This window comes from Pinus tabuliformis, chromosome 7, assembly GCF_031772625.1.
Source record: "Pinus tabuliformis cultivar Carrire ecotype Pingquan chromosome 7, CPIR1, whole genome shotgun sequence".
In the NCBI taxonomy this organism is placed as follows: Eukaryota; Viridiplantae; Streptophyta; class Pinopsida; order Pinales; family Pinaceae; genus Pinus; species Pinus tabuliformis.
In genome coordinates, this window is record NC_142293.1 from 687,749,646 (window position 1) to 687,773,396 (window position 23,751).

The window sequence follows — 23,751 nt, forward strand, 5'->3', positions numbered from 1 at the left end:
TTTTATTTGAGTCAAAATAGTCAGTTTTGTCCCCACGAGACCAAGTCGGCCCTACCTAAATAAGTCAACCCTAGAAGGGACCCATTCGACCTCCAAGATGTGTATATATATAGAGCAATCTGACCTCATTTGTGGACTAGTAAACTTTGATTTCGGTTCCAAGAAGAAAGAAATATTTGATTTCAATGCCAAGTGACTCAATAATGTTCTTTTACACACTCATTATTGGCATGGCATATTCCTCTTACACTCTCATTAATGCTCTTGCACTCTATTACACTCATTAAAGAACGTCATAAAAAAATCCCTTACACTTTCTTACACTCAATAAAAGCATGTCTTAAAAGATTCCTCTTACGCACTCTTTAATGCATATGCTACACTCTCTTTCTTAATGGCATAAGTTACAAAGGCATGCGTACTTGCTTAATGGCATGAGTTACATTTCCTAAATGGGCATATGTTACTCTCCCTCTTGGCATGCGAGTTACTCCTCCTTTATGGCATGGATTTGTTGCTCCTCCTATATATATGTGCCTCATTCTTTCTCCCCTCACTACTTGTGCATTATGAAAGGAGAGTACGAACTTGAGGAAGAGAGAGTTAGAGAGTCTAGAGAAGAATTGTGAGAGAGAGAGAGAGAAAGTCTTGAAAAGTAAGAGCAAAACTTGGTGAGCCAAGGTTGATTCAGTGGTTCAATGTTTCAGTGATGATTCAATTGAAGAGAAAGATGATTCAGTGTGTGCCTCTATTGTTGCTACTAGTGATATTCATGCTACAACTTGTTCAGATTTGGGTGAACTTACTCATTCTCTTGATCTCTCATTGTACTTTGTATCTTCGTTGAACAATTGATTTCTAATAGAAGAAGAATAAGGTTTGGTTTTCCCCTTATGGGTTTTTCCCTGGCCATTGGACCTAAATTCTCTGTCTCGTTGTATTCATGGTTGTCTTCTATTGTGCATTTGATTTATGTTCTATCTACAATTGCTTATTTAATATTGCAGCATAAAGAAGTTTTGTAATAAGTGATTATTACAGCATAGAACATCAGAATTTCAACATTGGTCATATGGGTTCTTTCTGCAAGGAGAGCAATAAGCTCGTTGGAGCATCAAATTACCTAGCATGGAAGAAAAGGAATGGCCTGGCACTTATAGAGCATGAGGTAATGGAACATGTAACTAGGGACATCACTAAACCTAGCAAAGACAAGACTCAAGAACTAGAAAAATACAAGAAAGGGGAAGTAAGGGCACAAAGGATCACAGTTGAATCAATCAAGGATCCTCTTGTTCCATTTAATTTCCAAGGCTATGTATGACAAACTAGTGACCTTGTACTCTGCGACTACATCGGGACAAAAGATGTCTTTGCAGAATAAACCATACAAGATGAAGAAATCAAAGGATGAGGACATGGCATCCTTTCTAATTAATGAAGATAACTCAATTAAGAGATCATTTGTAGGGGCTTAGAGAGACAAAATTTTATTCAGAAATGACCATATGTGCATTAAATGCATTGTTGTCAAAATGGAGCAACTTTGGAACAAGTATCTACTCTAAGAAAAATTCAACTCCTTCTGATGAGTTGTGGGCACAATGCATTTTGGAAGAATCAAGGATCAAGGTAAAAGATGGCATTGGATCAGATGAGCAGTCTCAAACCTTTCTAGCTCAAGTCAAGAAGCTAAAGAAAGGAAAGTTCAGAAAGTCTAAGAAGAAATATATGTCCAAGGTTCAATGCTTCAAATGCAATGAATATGCACACTATAAGAGGGACAATCCAAGCCAACAAAACAACAAGAGAAAGGAAAGAAGCAAGGCTCACATAGCAGAGGAAGTAGGAGAACCTGAGAAGAAGCCGAAGAAAGAAGAAGAGAAAGATCTTTACTATTAAAGAAGGTATCTTGTTTGTCAAGTTCTTGGTAAAGTTGGTCTTTCCTTTAGATAGTATGCATTGTTGTTTACTTCATTTTGTATGGCATCATAGAGAGAAGCATTTGATAGTAGCACATGTAGAGTCAACTTGGTTAAGTTGCTTTGTAGGAATCATCTAGTCTTTAAGAATAGATAGATAGACCAGTTTGCATATTAATCATCCAAGCATTATATAACATTATGTTAGAGGTAGTCATCTTGCTTAGGTGGATCATCATGATCCTAGAAGAACCATCATTATGGAAGGTTCTTGGGAGAAGCACTATGACAATGTTAGTATACATTCCATGTAATATGGAAACAATACCAGTAAAGGGATGAAGGAATGCAATGGTTCAAGATACAGGCTCATTATGAGACATATAGCTAGATGATGGAATAAGAGGCATAGGAAGTGACTCTTGGTTAAGATTCATGTGTGTAGAATCATGTGACATGCTTAGTATGATTGTATGATATTTAAAAGGAAGAATTTGACCTCAGGATGTATAAAAGATTAACACTTTCTCTAGAATATGGAAAATAATGATTAACATCTAGTATAGTCTCGGAAGAAAAAGTCGCAACTTGGTAATCAAGTTCGGTCCTTGGGCACTCTGATGCATGAAGGAAGATTCATATCGAGATGGACCATGAGGATGTTGATAGAACGAGATGGTCATCATGATGAGGTAAGTTTGATTTTCATTATTTTTGGTTATTTGGTTAGCATATTATTTTGCTACTTGGAAGAATGTTGCAGGAATACATGATGATAGTTGAGGCAAGTTCAATTGTATGAATGGAAACGTATGAAGAATCTTGAAGGAAGCTCAACATCTGAAGAATTTTGAATGGAAATGTATGAACTATGAAGAATGGAAACTGTAAATTCAAGATGTGTCAATCTTGGGATTGAAAGGTAGCAGTGCGAGAAGAACCTGAAGGTCAAATGAGATCACTTTCATGAGGAAGCCATGATCAGCGTGAAGTTTGGAAAGGCCTAATGCAATGTCTTCATCTATGATGTTGAAGATGAAAGTGATGAGCAAGGAAATTGACCTAGATCTGATTCATGTCACAAGATTAACAAGTGAAGATGGCTCCATGATAAATCAAAAGGAAGCAATCTTGATACAATGAGATGCGGAAAGAGGGAGCCAAGCAGCTATGGATTATTGGTAGTTGACACTCTTACGAAGACAATTTATAAGGTTTGTGGTGTTGACCTCCCAAATAGAAAGGAAGTCTGGAATCTTCTCTGGTTTTGAGAAGGAAGCAAGGGAAGTCTCCTTAATAGGAGCAAGGATCTATTCTATGGGCAAGAGGAAATAGGGATATCCTCTCCGGTTGAGAGGGAGTGATTTTAGACATCACATGTGCTTTCTTGGCTTCATGTGCCAAGCACTTGCCCAGGACTAAAAGTCGTAAATCTAAGTGAAGGCCTTGGAGAGAGAATGGTGGAGGATTGGATAAGCATCTGTGGTTTCCTTGAGGATATAGCATCCAAGAAAGGAAAGGGACCAACACACTCTTTGAGGATAAGACAGGTGTCCAAGATAAGAGTGATCGAAGAGGACCATTATTCTTTTAGGATTCAAGTTTGGAAATCCAAGATAAGGATAGTCCTAAAAGGACATACCTTGTAGACATCCGGATGGGGTATGTGCCTTGAAGAGGTAGTGTGGTATCACACGTAAAGCCTCCCAGCATAATGCTCTCAAATGAAGTTGAGCTTGTCAAGTTAGGCCTCAGTAACAATGTTGGTTATAACTATGATGTTTACAGTTTGGCCTATCAATCTGACTCTTCTTATGAGAACTCTTCAGCTTGAGAATGATGTTGTACACGTTGTACAATTATGAATACCTCCCTAGTTCAGAGGGAGTGTTGAAAATGTAACTAGTTTCGGTCTTCATAATTGTTGTACTCATTTCAATATATATCCTATGTAACAAACAAAAGAAGAGAAAAAAAAAAGTTATTATTATTAAAGCATGGGTTTCATGTTTCTTATTGATGGTGTTCTAGGTAAAAGCCTGTTCTTCATGCTTCTAGGGTTTGTTAGATCTTAGGATTTATTGTCATGAGTCAAAAAAGTCAACATCATGTTTATAAGACCCTTCCAAGCAAAATGTAACTGGAAAAAGAACTTATTTTGAGTCTAGAAACTCCAAAAGTACAAGTTGGCCCTAGCAACTTCAAGTCGGCCTAAAGGAGGGAATTTGACCCCTTGGAAAGGCTATATAAAGAAGCAATTCAGCCTCATTTAGCACTCTACTCACTCACAAGTTCGATTGGAGTGAATGAACAGCAGCAAGAAGAGCAGTTTGAGGCACGGTTTCCAAGGAAAAGAGCAGGCTGGAAATTGCTGGCTGTTTGGACAGCTACAGGATATTTTTTGCACATAAATTGAGGAAGAGACTGGCTGTAATTTGGGTTGTACAGTACCATACAGCAGTACAGATTTCTGAGCAAGCTGGGCACAGAAATTGAGGGGCAAATTTGGCACATTTTGCAAGGAAAGGACAGCATAAATTAATGTGATTAGTTGTTGTATTTATAGCTGAGTTGTACTACTGCAATTTATTCCTATTTGCTCAAGAAATAAAATAAATCTCTTTCTCTGGGTTTTCCCCTTTGTCGGGGGGGTGGTGTGAAGTAAAGTTACCTGCATTTACTTCGAAGTTTTATTGAAGTTATAAATGACTGTATGCTAGGTGTATGACAAAATTACCAAGTGAACTATTAGTGACTTTGTGTGATTTTTCTACATCAACTTCTAGGCTACACCCCACATGATCTGTCAGAGTTGACAAGAGGTAACTTGCAGAAAAGAAAAGCAATAAGGATTCATTTTGCAGCATGGAGTGATCATCAGGGAGTCTAGATAATGTGGCACCACATCCCTACTGTTGGATGCGGGGGGAATACCAACTCAAGGATAATGACTCAATGCAGACTAAAGAGACAAGACAAAATGACTCAAAACTCATCATATTGTCTCTTCAACACTACCCGTCTATCAAATGGAAAGCTCAATGGTTAGTAATCGAAATCCCTCTTCTAGGGTAAACTTCCACATAAGTTGAAGAATGGTTGGGTGAAAAAATGTAAGACTTAGAATTTGACCCTTAACACGCAATGGACAGCAAATTATCAACCTAAATAACCGAAAATAAAGATGACTTAGGCTTATAAAACACTTCTATTATGCAAGACCAATGTTATCGCAACCGAACCAGTCATCAAACCAGTCGACCCCCCAAACCAGGAACTAGTCCAGAACCGAACTGAAAATATATAATAAGAATGTGGAAAAGCCTCTAACTTATGTGTTTTCCTAATTAAAAATTGATACTTAACGAGAGATAGAAAAGTAGCATTGTAATTCTGGAAATAAGTAAAACTGGAAACCATCTAAGGTTGGGGAATGCATGCACCCTCTACCATTGTCTGGTTATACTGTAGTCCCTTCAAGACACTTTCTATTGCGCCTTTAGTTCAGTGCCCTCTCTGTTGTGCACAACTGAGGCAAGGAATCTAGGCTGTATGTATTCTGTTTGTATAAGTAGCACTGAGTCTGCTGCTGCTGCAGAATCTGCTTATCACACTGCACCATACACGAGACTCACTCTCACTCCAAGTGTGTCCTCTTCTTGACCCAAGCAATCTCTGCTCAACATGCTACAGAGAAATGGAGAACTCAAAACAACCAGGGAAACTAACAATTACATGCTACAGAGAAATGGAAAACTCAAAGCAACCAGGGAAACTAACAATTACATACATGCACTGTGCACAATTAACATGCAGGTCTTATGGCGTAGTTGCAACTTTTCATTATGGCAACAAATATTTGTCATGAGAGTCTGCTGATTTGAGCAATCATGGTGACGGTATTAACATAAAACTAATTTTTTTATTAGAGGCACATCTTTGAGAAAGACTAAAACATGAAGAAATGTTGAGCAGAATGTAACAAACCACAATACAATAAAGATAAGATAATTTTATTATTGTCCACAAATGGCCAAAAAGATAGGTTAATTGGACTCAAATAGACAACCAATTAACATCAGATTATGGGAGTTCCAAGAACACTCCTATTCGCTAAAGGATGAAAAGATACATATGCAAGTACAAAAAAACAGAAGTATATCAGAAATGGCAAACTGAAAAGCTAAACTCAGAAGGAGAGGAAACACTACTCAATATCAGAGATAGAGAGACGAAGATTGAAGTGAGTGTGAGAACTGACATCCCTGTCATCATCTATCACTGTAATGGAACCAGTGCAAGCCTGATAATGTCCTCTCATGAGTTCCAGGGGCTGAGAAGGTCAATCTAGGTGAACCTAGGAAGTGACTAGAAGTGGTTCATCAAAACTCACCTGAAATCTGAGGCCAAAGAGAGAAATCTGGAGATGGGTGTCTGCATGCTCAATCTGGACTGAGGGGCAGCATCACAAAAAGAGAGGCTTTGGACTTTTTGGGTACGTACGGAATAAGAGGCAATTTTAATTATTTTTAAGAATAATATAAACATGCAAAGATGTCTTCCAAGCATAGAAGCATTTTTGGAAACTGGAAAATGCAGATTTCAAAGAAATGAAGACCACGTAGCCTTTTCTCTTTGCATCCTTCTTAAATTAACAATATGATCTTAGAAACAAAGAACAAAAAAGGGTAAACTAACATTTTCATGGGAGTGATGAAATATAATGAATAAAAACACAAAATGATAATATGGAGATGACAAATCGTAGTGATTATAACTGGACAAATCAGCCATTGTTTTGCAGAACAATCTTATATCATAAAAGAAAATTTATATAGCAATTTCTCCAATGAGGTAATTCAACAATTCATAGGCTCAATAATAAGATTTTTTCATTTCAGAGACAAAAGCACACCTCATAATTGTACCAGTTCCAAGCATCCAAAAAAAGCTATAAAGACAGTACATTAAACTATAAAGAAGAAATGTAATTGAACCTGTCAGCATTTTCGTGTGTTCCGTGTGATATTTTCTCCGCATCTCCACCTTTTCAAATCACAAAACATCATAAGAAGAGTTTCAGCAGAAATTTGATCAACTTAACTCACAAGTCCCCATTTGCAAGCATAAAACCTACAAGTATAGATCAACCTAGCATACGTATTTCTTGCATCTAGAAGGTGAATACACATCGGATAATATGCCACTTAGTGAATTAATAGAGCAGAAAAATCGTCATCATTACACTTTTACAATACATGTATGATTGTGTAATAAAATAAATATATAAATAATAATTAAACAATAATTAGTTTAAACTTTAATGAAAGGAAGTAATATCCCTTTTCAAGGATATCCCTCAAACACAAGCAAACTCCAACCAGAGATGGACTGGGAGGGCGTTTGCCAGATATGTCGCCTCTCAAAAGAGGACGAGATCTGGAGGCTACCTGGCCCTTCCCAGACTCTGTCTAAGAGTATAGGAGAAAAACACACAAGTGATATAGTAGCCGGGAAGCTCAAGAGATAAAAATAACAGTAGTGCAACATACAATAATGTATACATAGAATATAATCAGATACTCAAGAAATGCAGAGAGAAATGCTAAGCCATTTTATTACATTGAGTAATGGAAAGAGTACAGGAGGTGATCAGAAAGACAGCACCTCGACTTGCACAAGGCAAGTGAAGAAATACACTCAGAATGGTAAGGAAATGGCCTCTCTCTGAACTGCGTCCAAGCTACCGAAGAACTACTGTGCTGCTGCTACTGCTGGAATCAAGTGAGGATTTGGGGCTGTTCCCTTCCTCAGAAAAATTTGAAACTCTGGAATCAACCACTGCTCAATAGACCCAGAAAAGCCCAGAAAGCTTTTCTAAAATAGCTGACCCTCGAAAATCACCCCCTTGAGGATCTATGTTATCCCTCAAGGCTCTGCGCTGCCACTGAAGAAAATCCTCCAAAACTCTGCCCGAGACTCTGCCAAAATCCTCCAATATGCAAGGGTTGATCCCTTGCTCAATCTCCAAGCTCAAATCCTCCACATAAACCCAATCTGGAGCTCCTACCAAAAGAGACTGCGTCCTCCTCTCTCAAGACTGCGCAGTCATCAAAATGCTCAGTTCCTTCTCACTCCAAAGATCGATCCTCCTGCAAAACACTGATGAAACTACCTTGCCCGAGCAGGCACTCGAAGTCTCCCGGGGCTAAGGGTGAGATCTCCAAACGGAGACACTCGATGCACTAAACAGTGCTGCAGACAGGCTAAACAACCAGCGTGCTCTACGTCGAAGTGACTAGCTCAAATGCAACATAATTGAATGCCAAAATGAGGAGGCTCCTCTCTCCTTTATAGCGTTGACCTCTCTCAAAACCCTAAGGCCCACCTCCTCCAACGTAGCCTCTCTCTTGCCACGTGCTCCTCTCCATCTGCGCAGTCCCTCCAAGTGTCTACATGGGCCCCCTTCTCTATGTGGTCCTTTGGCCCCCTTGGCTCCCCTTTTAAGTTACAACGTTGTGCTATTAAGGAGTGACTTTATTCAAAAAGTGAGTTATGTCCCCCTTTCCTCACCTTATTTTTATTTATAAATAACTATATAAGGCAAAATTGAGCAAAATCAAATATTCCAATTAGCCATGGCTAATTAGGAATATTACAGTCTCCCCCGGCAAAATGTTGCTTGTCCTCAAGCAACTGAAGTGATGGATGCTGCAAAATTTCCTCACTCTCTCAAGTGGTATCCTCATCCGGTAAATTCTTCCACCTCACCAAGAATTCCCGGATCGTCCTGCTCCACAGCTGCCTCTCCCTGGTATCAATAATAGCCTCTGGCTGCAACACCAAATGCCCCTCATCATCCGTGGGTGGTAGCTCATCTGTCACTGTCACCTGCTGCCCCAATGCCTTCTTCAGGCATGATACATGAAAAACGTTATGAATCTTGCTACCTTGGGGCAGCTCCAACTCATACGCAACCTGTCCAATCCTGCGTATCACCCTGTATGGCCCATAAAAGCGGGGCTTGAGCTTCTCAACCCCCTTCTGCTTCAGTGATGATTGTCGGTATGGTTGTAATCGCAGGTAGACAAAGTCCCCTACCTCAAAGTGTCTCTCCACCCGACCCCTGTCAGCATACAGCTTCTGCTGGTTCTGCGCTGTAGCCATATTATCCTTGAGAGCTCGGAGAATATCCTGACTCTCTTGGATCCAAATCTTGGCTCTCGAAGCCTTGCTAGCACGAAACATCACATCAGCTAAAGATAAAGGATGATATCCATATAAAGCATAGAATGGTGACATACCAATGGACATGTGATGTGTAGTGTTGTAGCATTACTCCCCCAAATGCAGCCACTTCAGCCATGCTCACTGTTGCCCACTGACATAGTTACACAAGTAGCCCTCCAGCCACTTGTTAACTATCTCTATCTGCCTGTCCATCTGTGGGTGATAACTGGTACTCGGTGTCAACTTCGTCCCCACCAACCGGAAAAGCCTCCTGCCAAAACCCGCCCATGAAACGGCTGTCCCTGTCACTGGTGATGGTCTTAGAAAGACCATGTAGCCTAAAGACCTCTCTGAAGAACATTTTGGCCACCTGCGCTGCTGTGTAGTGTGCGGATATGACGAAAAAATGTGCGTACTTTGTCAGTCAATCAACAACGACAAGGATACAATCCTTGCCCTATACCATGGGCAACCCTGTGATGAAGTCCATCGAAATACACTCCCATTTCCCCTCCGGAATGGGAAGAGGCTGCAATAATCCTGCGGGATGGCTCATCTCCCCCTTGTTCCTCTGGCAAATATCGCACTCCAGGATATGCTGGAATACGTCCTCCTTGAGGCCCTTCCATGAGAACCTCTCTCTAATGGCCCTGTAGGTTTTGGTAAACCCCTGATCGCCGGCCAATGGTGAATCATGTGATGCCTAAAGTATCTTCTTCTTGAGCTGAGATCCCTCAGTCAAGAAGATCCAGTCCCTGTAGTAGATGATCTCATCGACCACCCTGTACCTGTCATCCGCCACCTGCCCATCCAGAACCTCACATGCAAATCTGTCCTTGGAGTACTCTACTAAGAGTCGAGCCCTCCAGTCTGTGTCCAAGCTCATAAGAGACAACGTAGCTGGTCTACGTGAAAGGGCATCTGCTACCACGTTGTTCTTACCCTTGACATACTCAATATCAAAGTCATACGCTTGGATCTTAGTGATCCACTTCTACTGCCTCTCCTGTAGCTGTTTTTGCTCGAAAAAGAACCTGAGACTGTTGTGATCAGTCCTCACCCTGAACCTATTACCCACTAAATACTGTCGGAACTTGGCCAATGCATGCATAATGGCCATCATTTCCTTGTCGTATATAGAATACAACCTCTCGTGCGGAAGGAGCTTCCGGCTCTCAAAGGCTATAGGGTGACCTCCCTGCATCAACACTACGCCGATCCCCTCTCCCGACGCACCACACTCCAAAACAAATGGCTGCAAAAAATCTGGCAATGCAAGCACAGGGCAGCTGCTCATAATCTCCTTGAGCCTGTCAAAGGCTCGCTGCGTTGTATCCGACCAACTAAATGCCCCCTTCCTCGTCAGATCTGTCAGGGATGCAACAAGTTGTGAGAAACTCTTGACGAACTTCCGGTAGTAAGTACAAATACCAATGAATCCCCGACGTTCTATCACGTTCCTCAGCTCCAGCCAATCTCTGATGGCCCTGATCTTCTCCTCGTGGACTCTCACTCCGTCCACCCTTATGATGTGTCCCAAGTACAACATCTCTGTCAACCCAAACTCGCACTTGGAGAGCTTGGCACAGAACTACTGCTCCTCCAAGATATGCAACACTATCTCAATGTGCTGGAGATGCTCCTCCCAAGTCTTGTTGTAAATGAGGATATCATCAAAGAACACCAACACAAACTTCCTTAAGTGACTGCGGAAGATGTGATTCATGCAGGGCTGGAATGTAGTTGGGGCGTTGGTTACACCGAAGGACATCACCATAAGCTCAAAGTGCCCACAATGACACCTGAAGGCAGTCTTGGGAATGTCCTGCTCCCTCACGTGAATCTAATGGTACCCAGATCTCAAATCAATCTTTAAGAAGAATTGTGCTCCTCTCAACTCATCCATCAACTCATCGATCCTGGGTATGGGGTACCTGTTCTTCAGGGTTTTCTTGTTCAGGGCCCTGTAGTCAATGCACATCCTCAATGTGCCATCCTTCTTCTTCACCAACACCACGGAAGAAGCAAAAGGACTCGTGCTCGGCCGAATGTGCCCAAGAGTCAGCAACTCCTGAATGGCCCGCTCAATCTCATCCCGATATGCCTTGAGATGCCTATAGGGGGTAGTAATCACTGCCGATATTCCCTGCTCAAGCTCAATGGTGTGCTCAAACCCCTGGCCCAGTGGTTGTCCCAGAATCTCCCCAAACACTGTAGCATACTGGTCAAGGATGGACTGTATCTCTGGGTGCACCGTCTGCCTTGTAGTCCCTGCCTCTGATGCACGCAGCTCCACTACCCACTCTACGTCTCCCTTCCGGAAGACTGCCTCCATCCAATGAGCCAAAACAGTCTGAGGCAAGTATGTGTGTTGTCCCCATATCTTCTCATGCCTCCCTATCTTCTCATCATCCCACTCCATCTCTAGGGCCTTCCAATCTATTATGAGCTTCCCTAGAGTGATAAGCCACTGAACACCCAGTATCATGTTGGTGTCCGGAATATTGACCACAAAAAAGTGGTCAGTCAGTGTGTAGGTGCCCATTGTCACTGATAACTCTGGGACATAACGAGCACACACCATGGTCTGATCTCCTGGGACCAAAACTGAAAATCCATCGAAGCTCTCTGTCTGTATACCTCTCTGCTCAACCATCTGTGCATCGATGAAGTTGTGGGTTGCCCCACTGTCAACCAAAACTGATACTCGCTGGCCACGTACTGTCCCCCGTACGCGCAGCGTCAAATACTTGGGAACTCCTCGCAATGCTGCAAGGGCCCCTCCGGTAGGTGCAAAAGCTGCACCACCTGCTGCTGGTGGTGGAGGTGGCAAAGGATCCTGCGCGGCATGACTATCTCCTGCCTCCACATCATCCTCCTCATCCTCTTCCCTGCTGCTCTCAGAGAAGACCTCAATAAAATGTGCTTTGCTAGCAGCACATCTATGCCCCGTTGCCCATGGCCCCCGTTCAAGTAAAGCACAACCGCTTCTTCTTCAGCTCCCTCCTGGCATCATCATCAATCTATGCTCGTCCTAGATTCCCCATTGGAGGCGGAATCCTCACATCCTTCCCCTTAGGCTGGAAAGCCTGTCTCTGGGGTGAGGTGTCCGGGTCCTGGGTAAGGCATCCTGTAAGTCCCAGGTCCTGCTAATAGCATCCTGGAGTGTGGTTGGTCTAGTGGATCTGACTAGACCCCAAAGTGGCTCTGTTAACCCCTCAACAAACATGCAGATCATCTGTGTCGCGGATAGATCTGGCACCATCACTGAAACCCTCAAGAAGTCTGCAATGTAGGTCTCTGGGCTCCCGGTCTATTTGAGCCTCGTCAACTCAACAAAGTGTTGTTCTAGATCCCTCCAGTCAAACCTCTCTATCAATCTCTTGGTGAACTCGGCATATGTCGTCACTATGGAGTGTCCGAGTGTAACCATCCCATGGAACCAACAGTCCTGGGCCTCACCGTCCAAATGTAATGTCGCCACCTTGATGGCCGCTACCTCCAACATCTGGTTAAGTTGGAAATAGATGTCCAGCTTCTCCACCCAAGACTTTGCCGCACTGTTTGACGAACCATCAAACGTAGGCAAGTGGGATCTACTAGTTGTGCGGTGGGTGTCTCCATCATGATAATGCCGATATTCCCTATGATAGTCGCGGGGTCTACTATCCCGCTGGAGCTAAACAAAGTCTCTGAATGAGAGAGCATCCCTGAACTCCTGCCCATAGGCCCGGTACTCTGCAAATAATCGCCCATATGACTGGGCTCTGCCTCCTGCTGGGCTCCTGCCCCCGTGTCTGCTCCTAGGAAAGTGGGCATGGTAGAGCGTGTAGGGGCATGTGAGGCCATCTACTGAGTAGTATCACGCTGAGTGGCACCCTGTTCTGGCAAATGGTGGGCTGTACCCAATCCCTCACCAACCAGGAAAACCCGTGGATTCTCACGCTGTCTAGCCTCCACCACCGTGAATCTCTACCCCATCACCTCAATCTGCCTCGACAGATCCTACACTGATTTGAGGAGCATGTCCGCAAATCTCTTCCCATCCTCATCTGCCATCGAATCCTCCTGCTCTGTGTCCACCACAGGCTCCTCCTGTTCTGTGTCCACCACCCGAACACAGTCTCCCTCTCCATAGGTGTTCCCCAACCTACGCTCAGTATCTCTATATTTCTTACCTCTGTAACAGATGTAGGGCTTCTCCCCCAGTGTCATAGACTGCTAGCTCCACAAGCTGAGCCAGATCTATGCTTTGATACCATTGTAATATCCCTTTTCAGGGATATCCCTCAAACACAAGCAAACTCCAACCAGAGATGGACTGGGAGGTCGTTTACCAGATATGTCGCCTCTCAAAAGAGGACAAGATCTGGAGGCTACCTAGCCCTTCCTAGACTTTGTCTAAGAGTATAGGAGAAAAACACACAAGTGATATAGTAGCCGGGAAGCTCAAGAGATAAAAATAATAGTAGTGCAACATACAATAATGTATACATAGAATATAAGCAGATACTCAAGAAATGCAGAGTGAAATGCTAAGCCATTTTATTATACTGAGTAATGGAAAGAGTACAGGAGGTGATCAGAAAGATAGCACCTCGACTTGCACAAGGCAAGTGAAGAAATACACTCAAAATGGTAAGGAAATGGCCTCTCTCCGAACTGCGTCCAAGCTGCCAGAGAACTGTTGTGATGTTGCTACTGCTAGAATCAAGTGAGGATTTGGGGCAGTTCCCCTCCTCAGAAAATGTTGAAACTCTGGAATCAGCCTCTGCTCAATAGACCCAGAAAAGCCCAAAAAGCTTTTCTAAAATAGCTAACCCCCGAATATCACCCCCTTGAGGATCTACGCTATCCCTCAAGGCTCTGTGCTGCCACTGAAGAAAATCCTCCAAAACTCTACCCGAGACTCTGCCAAAATCCTCCCAATATGCAAGGGTTGATCCCTTGCTCAATCTCCAAGCTCCAATCCTCCACATAAACCCAATCCGGAGCTCCTACAAAAAGAAACTGCGTCATCCTCTCTCAAGCCTGCGCAGTCATCAAAATGCTCAGTTCCTCCTCACTCCAAAGATCGATCCTCCTGCAAAAAACCGATGAAACTACCGTGCCCAAGCAGGCACTCGAAGTCCCCTGAGGCTAAGGGTGAGATCTCCGAACGGAGACACTCGATGCACTAAACAGTGCTGCAGACAAGCTAAACAGCCAGCATGCTCTCAAATGCAACATAATCGAATGCTAAAATGAGGAGGCTCCTCTCTCCTTTATAGCGTTGGCCTCTCTCAAAACCCTAAGGCCCGCCTCCTCCAACGTAGCCTCTCTCTTGCCACGTGCTCCTCTCCATCTGCGCAGTCCCTCCAAGTGTCTATGTGGGCCCCCTTCTCTACGTGGTCCTTTGGCCCCCTTGGCTCCCCTTTTAAGTTACAATGTTGTGCTATTAGGGAGTGACTTTATTCAAAAAGTGAGTTATGTCCCCCTTTCCTCACCTTTTTTTATTTATAAATAACTATAGAAAGCAAAATTGAGCAAAATCGAATATTCCAATTAGCCATGGCTAATTAGGAATATTACAAAGGACATGTCTCAAAAGACGTGTCTCTTATGAAAGGGCATCCCCCTAGTATTTATACAGAGCCCTCATTGTAATCCAACATATCAATACAATTAAATACATTTTATACATTATTACTCTTAGAATGGACTCTTTTACTATATTCCAAGAGTTCTGGACTGTTTAATCTGTAAGTGAATTATGTTCGTCACATTGCTATCAGAGCTGAGTTCTAATTCCATCCATTGGCCACACTTCATTCAAAGGAAATTGATAGCCACACATATTTTTGGAGTTTTTCCATTTGCTCAGTAGAAAAAAGATGAAAAATAATATATATATATATATATAAAATCAAAAACAAAACAAACAACCAGCACCATCCACTTACCGCCGCCACCCAACAATTACCATCTGATGCCGCATTAGCCCCCACATTGTTGTACAATCTGTTGTACTTCGCAGCAAAATCCTCACCATACAAACCAATTTTTTATTGCTCCTAGTATTCTGTACATTCCAGATTGCAGATCATTCAACTGTCACACAACATCCTACCAACCCCATCCGTACCATTCCTACTGCTATCTGCATCCGAGCCCCCCTTCCGCATCACAGGGGGTTTGACTGGTGCAGAAAATTTTGTTTTTGGACCCTATATTAGGTTGAGTGGACCTACCTATGGTTTTGTGCATGATTTCCGCACATGGTTTTGGATTCGATGGTTTTAGGTCCATGGTTTTGGATGCGATGGTTTTCGGTCCATGGTATGGGATGCTTCGGCATGTATAAATATGTATTGTAACATTGAAAGGAACATAATGAAAAATAACGTTGGTAGTCCCGGTTTTGGGACCCATGGGAAAATCTCTGTGTATATATGTTTTATGTGTTAGGATCTTGCATTGTTTATTTTCTGTGTTTTAGAATTCGTATGCAGGTAATCCCTGTACAAGGTTAAAAACTAACTCTTTCCACTGTCTACGTTCATTGCCTGTCTCTTATTTTTTACAGTCGTCAGGACATACATACCATCCATTGCTCTGTATATCCATCGCAGTTGTGTAGCTGCTGTACATTTTTCTGCAATTTCCCATCTTTTACTCCATTCAGTTATCGGCACATCCGTACAGTCACAATTAAAAAAAGGTGGAAATACTCGTCTTTATCATCATACCATACAGATAGTTGAATTCGTATAAACGTTTGAACAACAGCCACCGTTTCACATATAAAAGTCTCCATATTTTGTGAGGGTGCACCATTAAGGCATTGTCTGACAAGGCCACAATTTCACCCGGACAGCAAATCTCGAAAGAAATTTTTCAAGAAATTTGATGGTGGGAGTGTTCAAATCATTTTTTTATGCCTGAAATGGTTTCATCACCATCAAAAACCCCAGTGCATCCAAAATCCTGAACCTTGATAGCAATTTTCAAACATTTCCACCAGATTTGCTCAAAATTATGCTGAAATTTATATTATTTTCCGAGCAAAAACATGGCTTGTTTAAACTAGGAGCGAGATTAATTAGTGGAACCACTAAAATGATAAAGTGAAAAATAAATAAAGAAAATGAAAAAAAAATATTAAATAATTCCCAAAATTCTATTCAATTTAGAAAGAAAAATTAAGCAGTAAACGAAAAGGAGGACAAATTAGAAAAAAAATAATTCAAGTTTACTCAAGCGAAACTTAAGGAATATGAAATGAAATGATATTTTAAGGTCCATGTGACTAAAAATAGTCTATGAGACAATTAGTTCCCTGTTTTTCGCTTTTTGCAATTCAATCCTTTTCCGATTCAAATTGATGATGAGCTGGCCCAACCTTCCAACAATCCCCTCAATGAAAAGACAATGCCAAGAATCTGAGGCTAACATGTTCTCATAACTTTCTCTGATGTCTTTGAATGCATCACATTCCAAAATGAAATGTTTGTCCGATTCCACTGCCCCAGACGTGCAAAATGTACACGCCCGTTCTTCTCAAGCTTCTTAAGGCCTTTTCCACCGTCCTGTTTCACGCTGAAGTTTATGCGAGTTGGTCCTTAATTGAGCAATAAGAACCTTTGCCCTCCACGGAATGCTAGCTCCAATGAACTCTTTTTGTTGTAGATAACACGTAGGGTTGAATTCATCAATGTAGTACTTCTTCTTTCTACCAAACTCTTTTCCCCATACCCTTTTACAAAACTTCTCCATAACAAAATTATTTAGTTCCTTGTTATTTGTGGGACAAGCATTGAGGTAGATATTCCATTTTTACATCCATGTGTAGTTTTGTTTCATCCATGTTTTCTTTCTTTCACTCATGCCTTCATCGAAGATAACATTAGGCCATCTACCTACTCTCATTTTCTCAATTCTTTTTAGACATCTTATGAGCAGCACCATAGCCATTGCTTCGATGGGAGTTGCTCTTGTTTCACTCAACATTATCTCATAAGGAACTGAACCTTTTATTTTGAACTTGCTCATGATCAAATGTTTTTGGATTTTCTCAATTTGTTCCCAAAAAAGTTGATTTTAGAAAAAGTTTATCGAAGTTTCATAAGAAGGGGTACTTAAAAGGTAAAGTGAGAACACTGAAAATTATTAAAGTGGCCATTTTAGTAATTATAAGTTTATGAGAGTTTATAAAAGGAGTTATCCAGGTTATAAACTATTAAATTTTCAATTAATATTAAGAAAAAATAAGGTTTAAAAGGGGCATAAGAGAATTCATCTCCACAATCAAAGGACCATTTAAAAAAAAAGGTTACGAGGGGTGAAAGCAAAAGAAGCCATAATAATTCAATTCAAGACATGTATTAAAGAAAAGAGGTTTTGACTTTTATTATAAAAGTTAAGAGTGGTTATTTAAAAAAATAAAAGTCCAAAATAATTGAAATAACATTACCCTCAATTCAAAATTCAAAAAGGGGAAATTCAAAACAAAGGAAAGAAGATTCTCCTCTAAAGGTAGTATGATCTCATGTTGTGAATTATGTACATTAAACCGAATATTCAAAGAAAATATATTAATATGACTATCAATGAGAACCATGAGGAAAAGTAAATTAATGTTAATTTAGCAAATCAAATATAATTGAGAATAAAGATGTCTCTTATTTCAAAGCAAAATGCAAAATTAAGAACTTGCAAGTAATAATTGATGATTATGGATGTATATCTCAATTCAGTGTTGTAACTATGTTTAACGAAGAGATTGACATGATTCTCAGTCTACATTGGTTTAAAGAATTTGTTATGTTCATCTTAAACATGAAGAAAAAAATCTTGGTGTTTCCCTATAAGAATAAGATGATGGCATTCCAAGACATGACAATGAAGTCAAAATTGATAATACCTTCATCAAAAGAGACTTTAAAGATATTTGTAAATTGGTTCTTCATGAGAATCAAAAATCAATATCAAGGACGCAGAAAGAATTTGACGAAATTATCTCTAATAAAAACAAAGAGATTTCTCCCTTAAAAGATCATGGTCAAAAATTATTTGCACAAGTCAAGAAATCCAAAGCTGCAAAGTAGTCATTTGAAACATAATAAAAAACTTATTCAAACAGAAGTATTGAAGACTTCAAATAAAAATGCCCAAGTTGAGGAGAAAGGAACAAATACAGATCTCAATAATCTTATAACTCAAGAAGACGCCAATCTAATTGAAGTCAAAACATACTCCAACGCTGCAACCAATGTTGCACGAAGCGCCCCCCCTCCCCCCGGTTCCAAGCCCGGAAGCGTGTCCCGTGCGGAAGCATCTAGGAAGCTTCGGCGAAAGCGCGCTTCCGAATTTTTTTGCCGCTTCCTGGAATTTTTCGAAGCGTGGCTCAGAAGCACGCTTCCAGACCTCCGAAGCACACTTCGTACAGCGCTTCAAGCGTACGAAGCGTGGCGCTTCGGAGGAGGAAGCGCACGCTTCCCGTACGCTTCCGAAAAAGGCCGAGCGCCTAATGAATTCGGTTTTTTTTTTCGTTGACTTGGCATAAAGGGGGTGGGTTGGGGTGAGGTTAAGGTGAGGAATGAAGGGAATAAAGCCTCCATTCATTCCTCATTTGGTCACTTTGAGTTTATGAGAGTTGGAGAAGAGAAGAGAGGAGAGGAGAAGAAAAGAGAGGAAAGGAGAGGAGAAGAGAGGAGAGCTTGGAGGAGTGAAGGAGGAGGAGCTAGGAGAAGGAAGAGGAGCTTGGAGCAAGAGCTTGGAGGACTTCATCTACAAGAGCTAAAGAGGTAAGTTCAAACCCCAAACTCCCTTATTTTTTTGACATTTTTTTTGTATTTTTCTCCTCCCTCTCCTACTCTTTCCCATTGTTTCTATTTGCTCCTTTACTTGCAGGTTGTCCACCACCTATATCCATATTCCAAGATGGTTTTCTTTTGGCTTCTATGTATCATTCCACTCTTGGTTTTAATGATGGCAAGGGGGAATAGGAATAGAAGGGAAGAAACAAAAGAGGATCGTGGTCCCAATATGAGTGACCCAATGTATGATGAGGAGGAAGGGTTTGAAGAGGAAGGGGATGAACCTGAAGGGGAAACAGAAACACTAGATGGGAAAGATGCATTAACACCCTTATGGAACTATGTGACCAAACTTGATGGGGGAAAGGGTGGTGGAACTTACAAATTTGTGTACCCTCATGGTTGTCATGAAGGAAAACCATATTGTGGTTCATATACCCGTGTGAGGAGGCATCTTTGTGGGGCGCTGGACAGTGATGAAAAAAGGGTATTGTGGGGGTACAAATTTGCCCAAACATTTCAACTGAAGAAAGAAGAAAATACATCCAAATAGAAGAGGTTGCACAACAAAAAAACAAGAAACAAAAAACTCATTCTGAATCAAGTGCAACCTCTAAATTTGGTAGTTTCTCATCTCCTCATGGTACTTTTGCAAGCTCTGGAGGTAGAAGAACAATAGGGGATTTCCTTAATGTTGCTGGGAGGGATGATGTGGATGGAAAGATAGTCCGTTTTCTTTGTCCTTGCGATGTACCATTCAATGTGCTTCGCTCTCCCTATTGGCATGAAATGGTAAAGGCCATCAATGAAGCCCCAAAAGGATACAAGGCCCCCAACTATGAAAAAGCTAGAACACTGTTATTAGAAAGAGAAAAAGCTAAGGTTCAAAGAGCTTTCACACGTTTTACAAATGAGTGGGTAGATTTTGGGGTATCCATTGTATCAGATGGGTGGATAAATATTAGAAACCAACATTTGATAAATGTTCTTGGTGTTTCTTCTAGTGGTGCAGTATTTATTACATGTCATGACTCCTCCTCCATCACTACATTTGCACAAAACATTGCAGATCTCCTATTGAAATCAATCAAAGATGTTGGTCCGAATAATGTGGTTCAAGTGATCACAGATAATGCAGCAAATTGTAAGGCAGCAGGAAAAATTATTGAGTGTACATATCCACACATCTTTTGGTCTGGGTGCCTGGTTCACACATTGAACCTTTTGATGCATGATATTATGAAGCACATAGAATGTGGGTAGATTACTGAGCTTTACAAGAGAGGGAAGCAACTCATTAAATTCATCACAGGGCATACAAGGGTAAACTACTTCTATGGCACTTACTCCAAGTTGTCGTTGCTTAAAATTGCAAAGACAAGATTTGCTAGTTATTACCTCACCTTTAGGCGGCTAGTGACAAGCTTTAACTAATCTAGTGTGTGCTAAATCATGGGATGAAATTAACACTGACATAGATGGTGCTAATGCAGTCAAGGACATTGTTCTTGACAGTTACTTTTGGGCAAAGGTTAAATATGTTTTGCAATTCACCAAACCAATTTATTACATGATCAAGTTTGCAGATTCAGATCGACCAGTAATTGGGGAGGTGTATGAGCAAATGGATAGCATGTTGGGGCAGATTAAAGACATTGTTGAGCCTAGAGATACCACCTTGTACAATTATATTCGTGCAGAGGTGGAAAACCGATGGGAAATGCTAAATGTTCCATTGCATGCATTAGCATATGTTTTGACACCTAAATACTATCATCCATCATGGCTTTCAACACCAGCCCTGGGGGGGAAACAGGAGAAAACCACACCAAGATCAAGAGGTTCACAAAAAATATATGATTGCATTGAGTAAATTAGTCCCTGACGAGGAGGAGGCTACCATGGTACGGAGACAGATGAGCAAATATACGCTTGACACTGGTCCATTTGGGAGCATGCATGCAATTAAAGATCGTGAGACTTTTTCTTCTCTTGATTGGTGGAACATGCATGGAGGAGGTACTCCACTTCTACAGACTTTGGCATTGCGGGTGCTATCACAGGTGGTAAACACTTCTTCTGCAGAGAGGTGTTGGAGCTCTTATTCTTTCATCCACAGTGTTAAAAGGAACAGGTTGAGTTTAGACCGGGCAGAGAGCTTGGTTTATGTTCATTACAACTTGCGATTGTTGTCCCATTACTGTGAAGATGCAAAGTCTAATAAAGACCTATTGATTTGGGACAAGAATCCAGAGGAGCCCAATTTGGAGGATGGAGTGTTGCGATTAGAGCAATTAGAGGATGCTTTTATCCAGGTATGTCCATTGTAGTATGAATTTTCCAATTTTTCCTTATAAATCATTTCTCCAATTCATGTTTTTAATTTTTTTGCTAACTAGTGTTTTTTTTTTGCATGAATTTTTTGAGCGATTCCAGGATGATGATGATCGTGTTGATATGCCACCCCCACCCCCATCTGGTCCCTTGGTTCCTAGGTTCCATGGTTCAACACAAACAGCAGGGGGTTCTTCTTTATCAGTTTCAGTGCCACTGCCACAACTTCCACAGGCACCATCTTCTGCATTGCCACCACGTGGAGGCCCGCCGCCACGTTCTCTTCGTGGTGGAAGGAGGAGAGATTAGTAGATATATTCACAATCTACTACTTTTGTCATAGATTACTCATTAGACTTGTAGGCTTGTGAATTTGAGTTTTGAACCTTTTTTGTCTTGGCAGTGACCAAGTGACATATTTTGAAAACATTATTATTTGAATTTTGGACATGACAAATGTTGACAGTTGCTCGCTTGCAAGATAAATCATAATATGCTCTATGTTTTATGTTTTATAATATGCTTAAATGTTTTATTTTTTATAATATGCTTAAAAATTTGATGTATGTTTGTAATAGCTAGAATATAGATGGTTGTTGTACATACTAGTAACTACAATGGAATCATGGATGCCATATCTATCTTGATTTATGCAAAAATATGCATGTTTTCATGTCTTCTACAGGTAATTTGGTATTTGGGATGTTTGTTTTGAGTATAAATGCAAAAAAATAAAAAATAAATATATATATATAGCAGATGCTTCCGTGGATGCTTTGCTTCCTAGATTTTTGGAAAATGACGCTTCTGCGTCCCCGCTTCGTGCAACATTGGCTGCAACACAGATGACAGAAATTCCAAATAAAGATTTTGTAACCAACTCAGCAACATCAATACCTAAATTAAATCACGAAATCGCCACATGCACGACAAGGGAAAACCAAGTCACAAAAACTCCTTATTGACATCCAAATCATAAAAGCAAGCATCTCAACCACTCAATGTATCATTATCACACAAAGTAGAAACAACTAACTTATGTTCCAAAGAATATTGATGTCAACACAATTACATCTTATAATAATTCATCCCAAGTACCAAATAATCGCAAAGTTCCACAAAAGATTGATTTGGGATGGTTAGTGTTCGAAATATGGTAGCCATGATTGGTAATTTCATCAAGAAAGGAAATAGGAAAAAATTAATTTTGAAATTATGCCCCCACAAGAGTCAAGTTTTTAATATTGAAATTATGCCTCTAAAGTAGCCAATAGATCTCTGACATTGGTATCTCTTACAATACAACCTTGTTTCAATAGAAAAACAGTGATGTTCTCCCAGCTTGTCCTAAGCTAAATCACCTTGCAAGAACCCTGATCCTGCTTTCCTATTTCTTTGCGCAAACCCCAAGGAAATTCTCCTCTATCAACTGTGTATAGGTTTCTCCTTAGTACGCCCTTCCCACACACAAGCTTTTGCACACAAACTCGTGCTCTCTAATTCCTTGTCTCACCAACTCATGCTCACAAAACAAATTAATCAACTCTTTTCCTTCGCCCTCCTTATAAGCAATTCGAATAGGCTAAATCTAGCAAGTTTTATTTTTGGGAGTCAAACTTGTGATTGATGAGTTAATTAAGTCAAATTGACTCTCGCAACTCGTCTAGTCTCAATTTAGAACTGAGACTCTTCGCATGCCAATTTCCAAAACTAACTTACACTAGAAGACAACAAACTAAGCCTCCCACACCAGCGTATTAGTGAAACTGCTTCATGAATTGCCCTAACTTTTAGGGACTCGTGCATGCAAAGGAAACGTGGTTGTGGTCTCTTTGACTAAGGCACAGGTCAAAGAAGGACCTTTCTCGCTACTATTTTCAACACTCCCTCCTAGCGAGGAAGGTGCTTCTAGAAATACCTCATCCACCTGGATCTATCTCCAATACTACCACGTTCTCTGCTACTACAGCTTCTCCCTCTGAACTAGAAGACTTCCCTGCTTTCTTCTGCAGAAAATGATTTGAAGACCTATTCCTTCCCACCATAGTACATACTCTCTTTGTCCATCACTTCAATCATAAGTGCCATGTACCCTGTGTACCTCTATGGCTGCTTCTTCTGGCTGAAGGTGATACTGGAAGATCCAACTCTCTCCTAATCTCCCTTAAACAAATCCTCTGCCCACTTGGCTCAAACTCTCCCTATATTGGGAGTCTCTAGCTGAGTGGTTGCCTCCACTCACCCTGGGTTATGCTCCTCATCATCCTACTAGTCAGCCCAACTGCCAACTAGCTTAGACTCAAACTGAGACACTGGCTGAGGCTCCATCTTGAGAGCTCTATCCTGCTCTCGCTCAACCACCACTTCTCTACTCTTAGCTCTACTTGCCTTGCTTCTTAAGGTTGCACCTATCTCTACCTACAACTTGTAGAGATTCTTCACCCTCACAACTATCCGCTTATTACATC

The 23,751-nt window shown here is 41.1% G+C and overlaps 1 protein-coding gene across 17 annotated transcripts in view; it reads right to left on the reverse strand.

Annotated features, from left to right (window-relative positions):
• The window catches only part of LOC149249361 (NADH:ubiquinone oxidoreductase, 17.2kDa subunit), a 222,395-nt gene that overhangs the window by 74,118 nt on the left and 124,526 nt on the right, over positions 1 to 23,751 (reverse strand). For 10 of the 17 annotated variants that reach the window (XR_016266756.1, XR_016266757.1, XR_016266755.1 and 7 more), the window contains one exon: positions 6,920 to 6,968. The exons of the other annotated variants lie outside the window; for them this stretch is intronic. Coding sequence is in view for 7 of the 10 variants with exons in the window: in XM_089458680.1 (XP_089314806.1) it covers positions 6,920 to 6,968 (49 nt within the window). In the remaining 3 variants the exon portion in view is untranslated. The remainder of the gene's footprint in view (positions 1 to 6,919; positions 6,969 to 23,751) is intronic. 17 annotated transcript variants of the gene reach the window in all.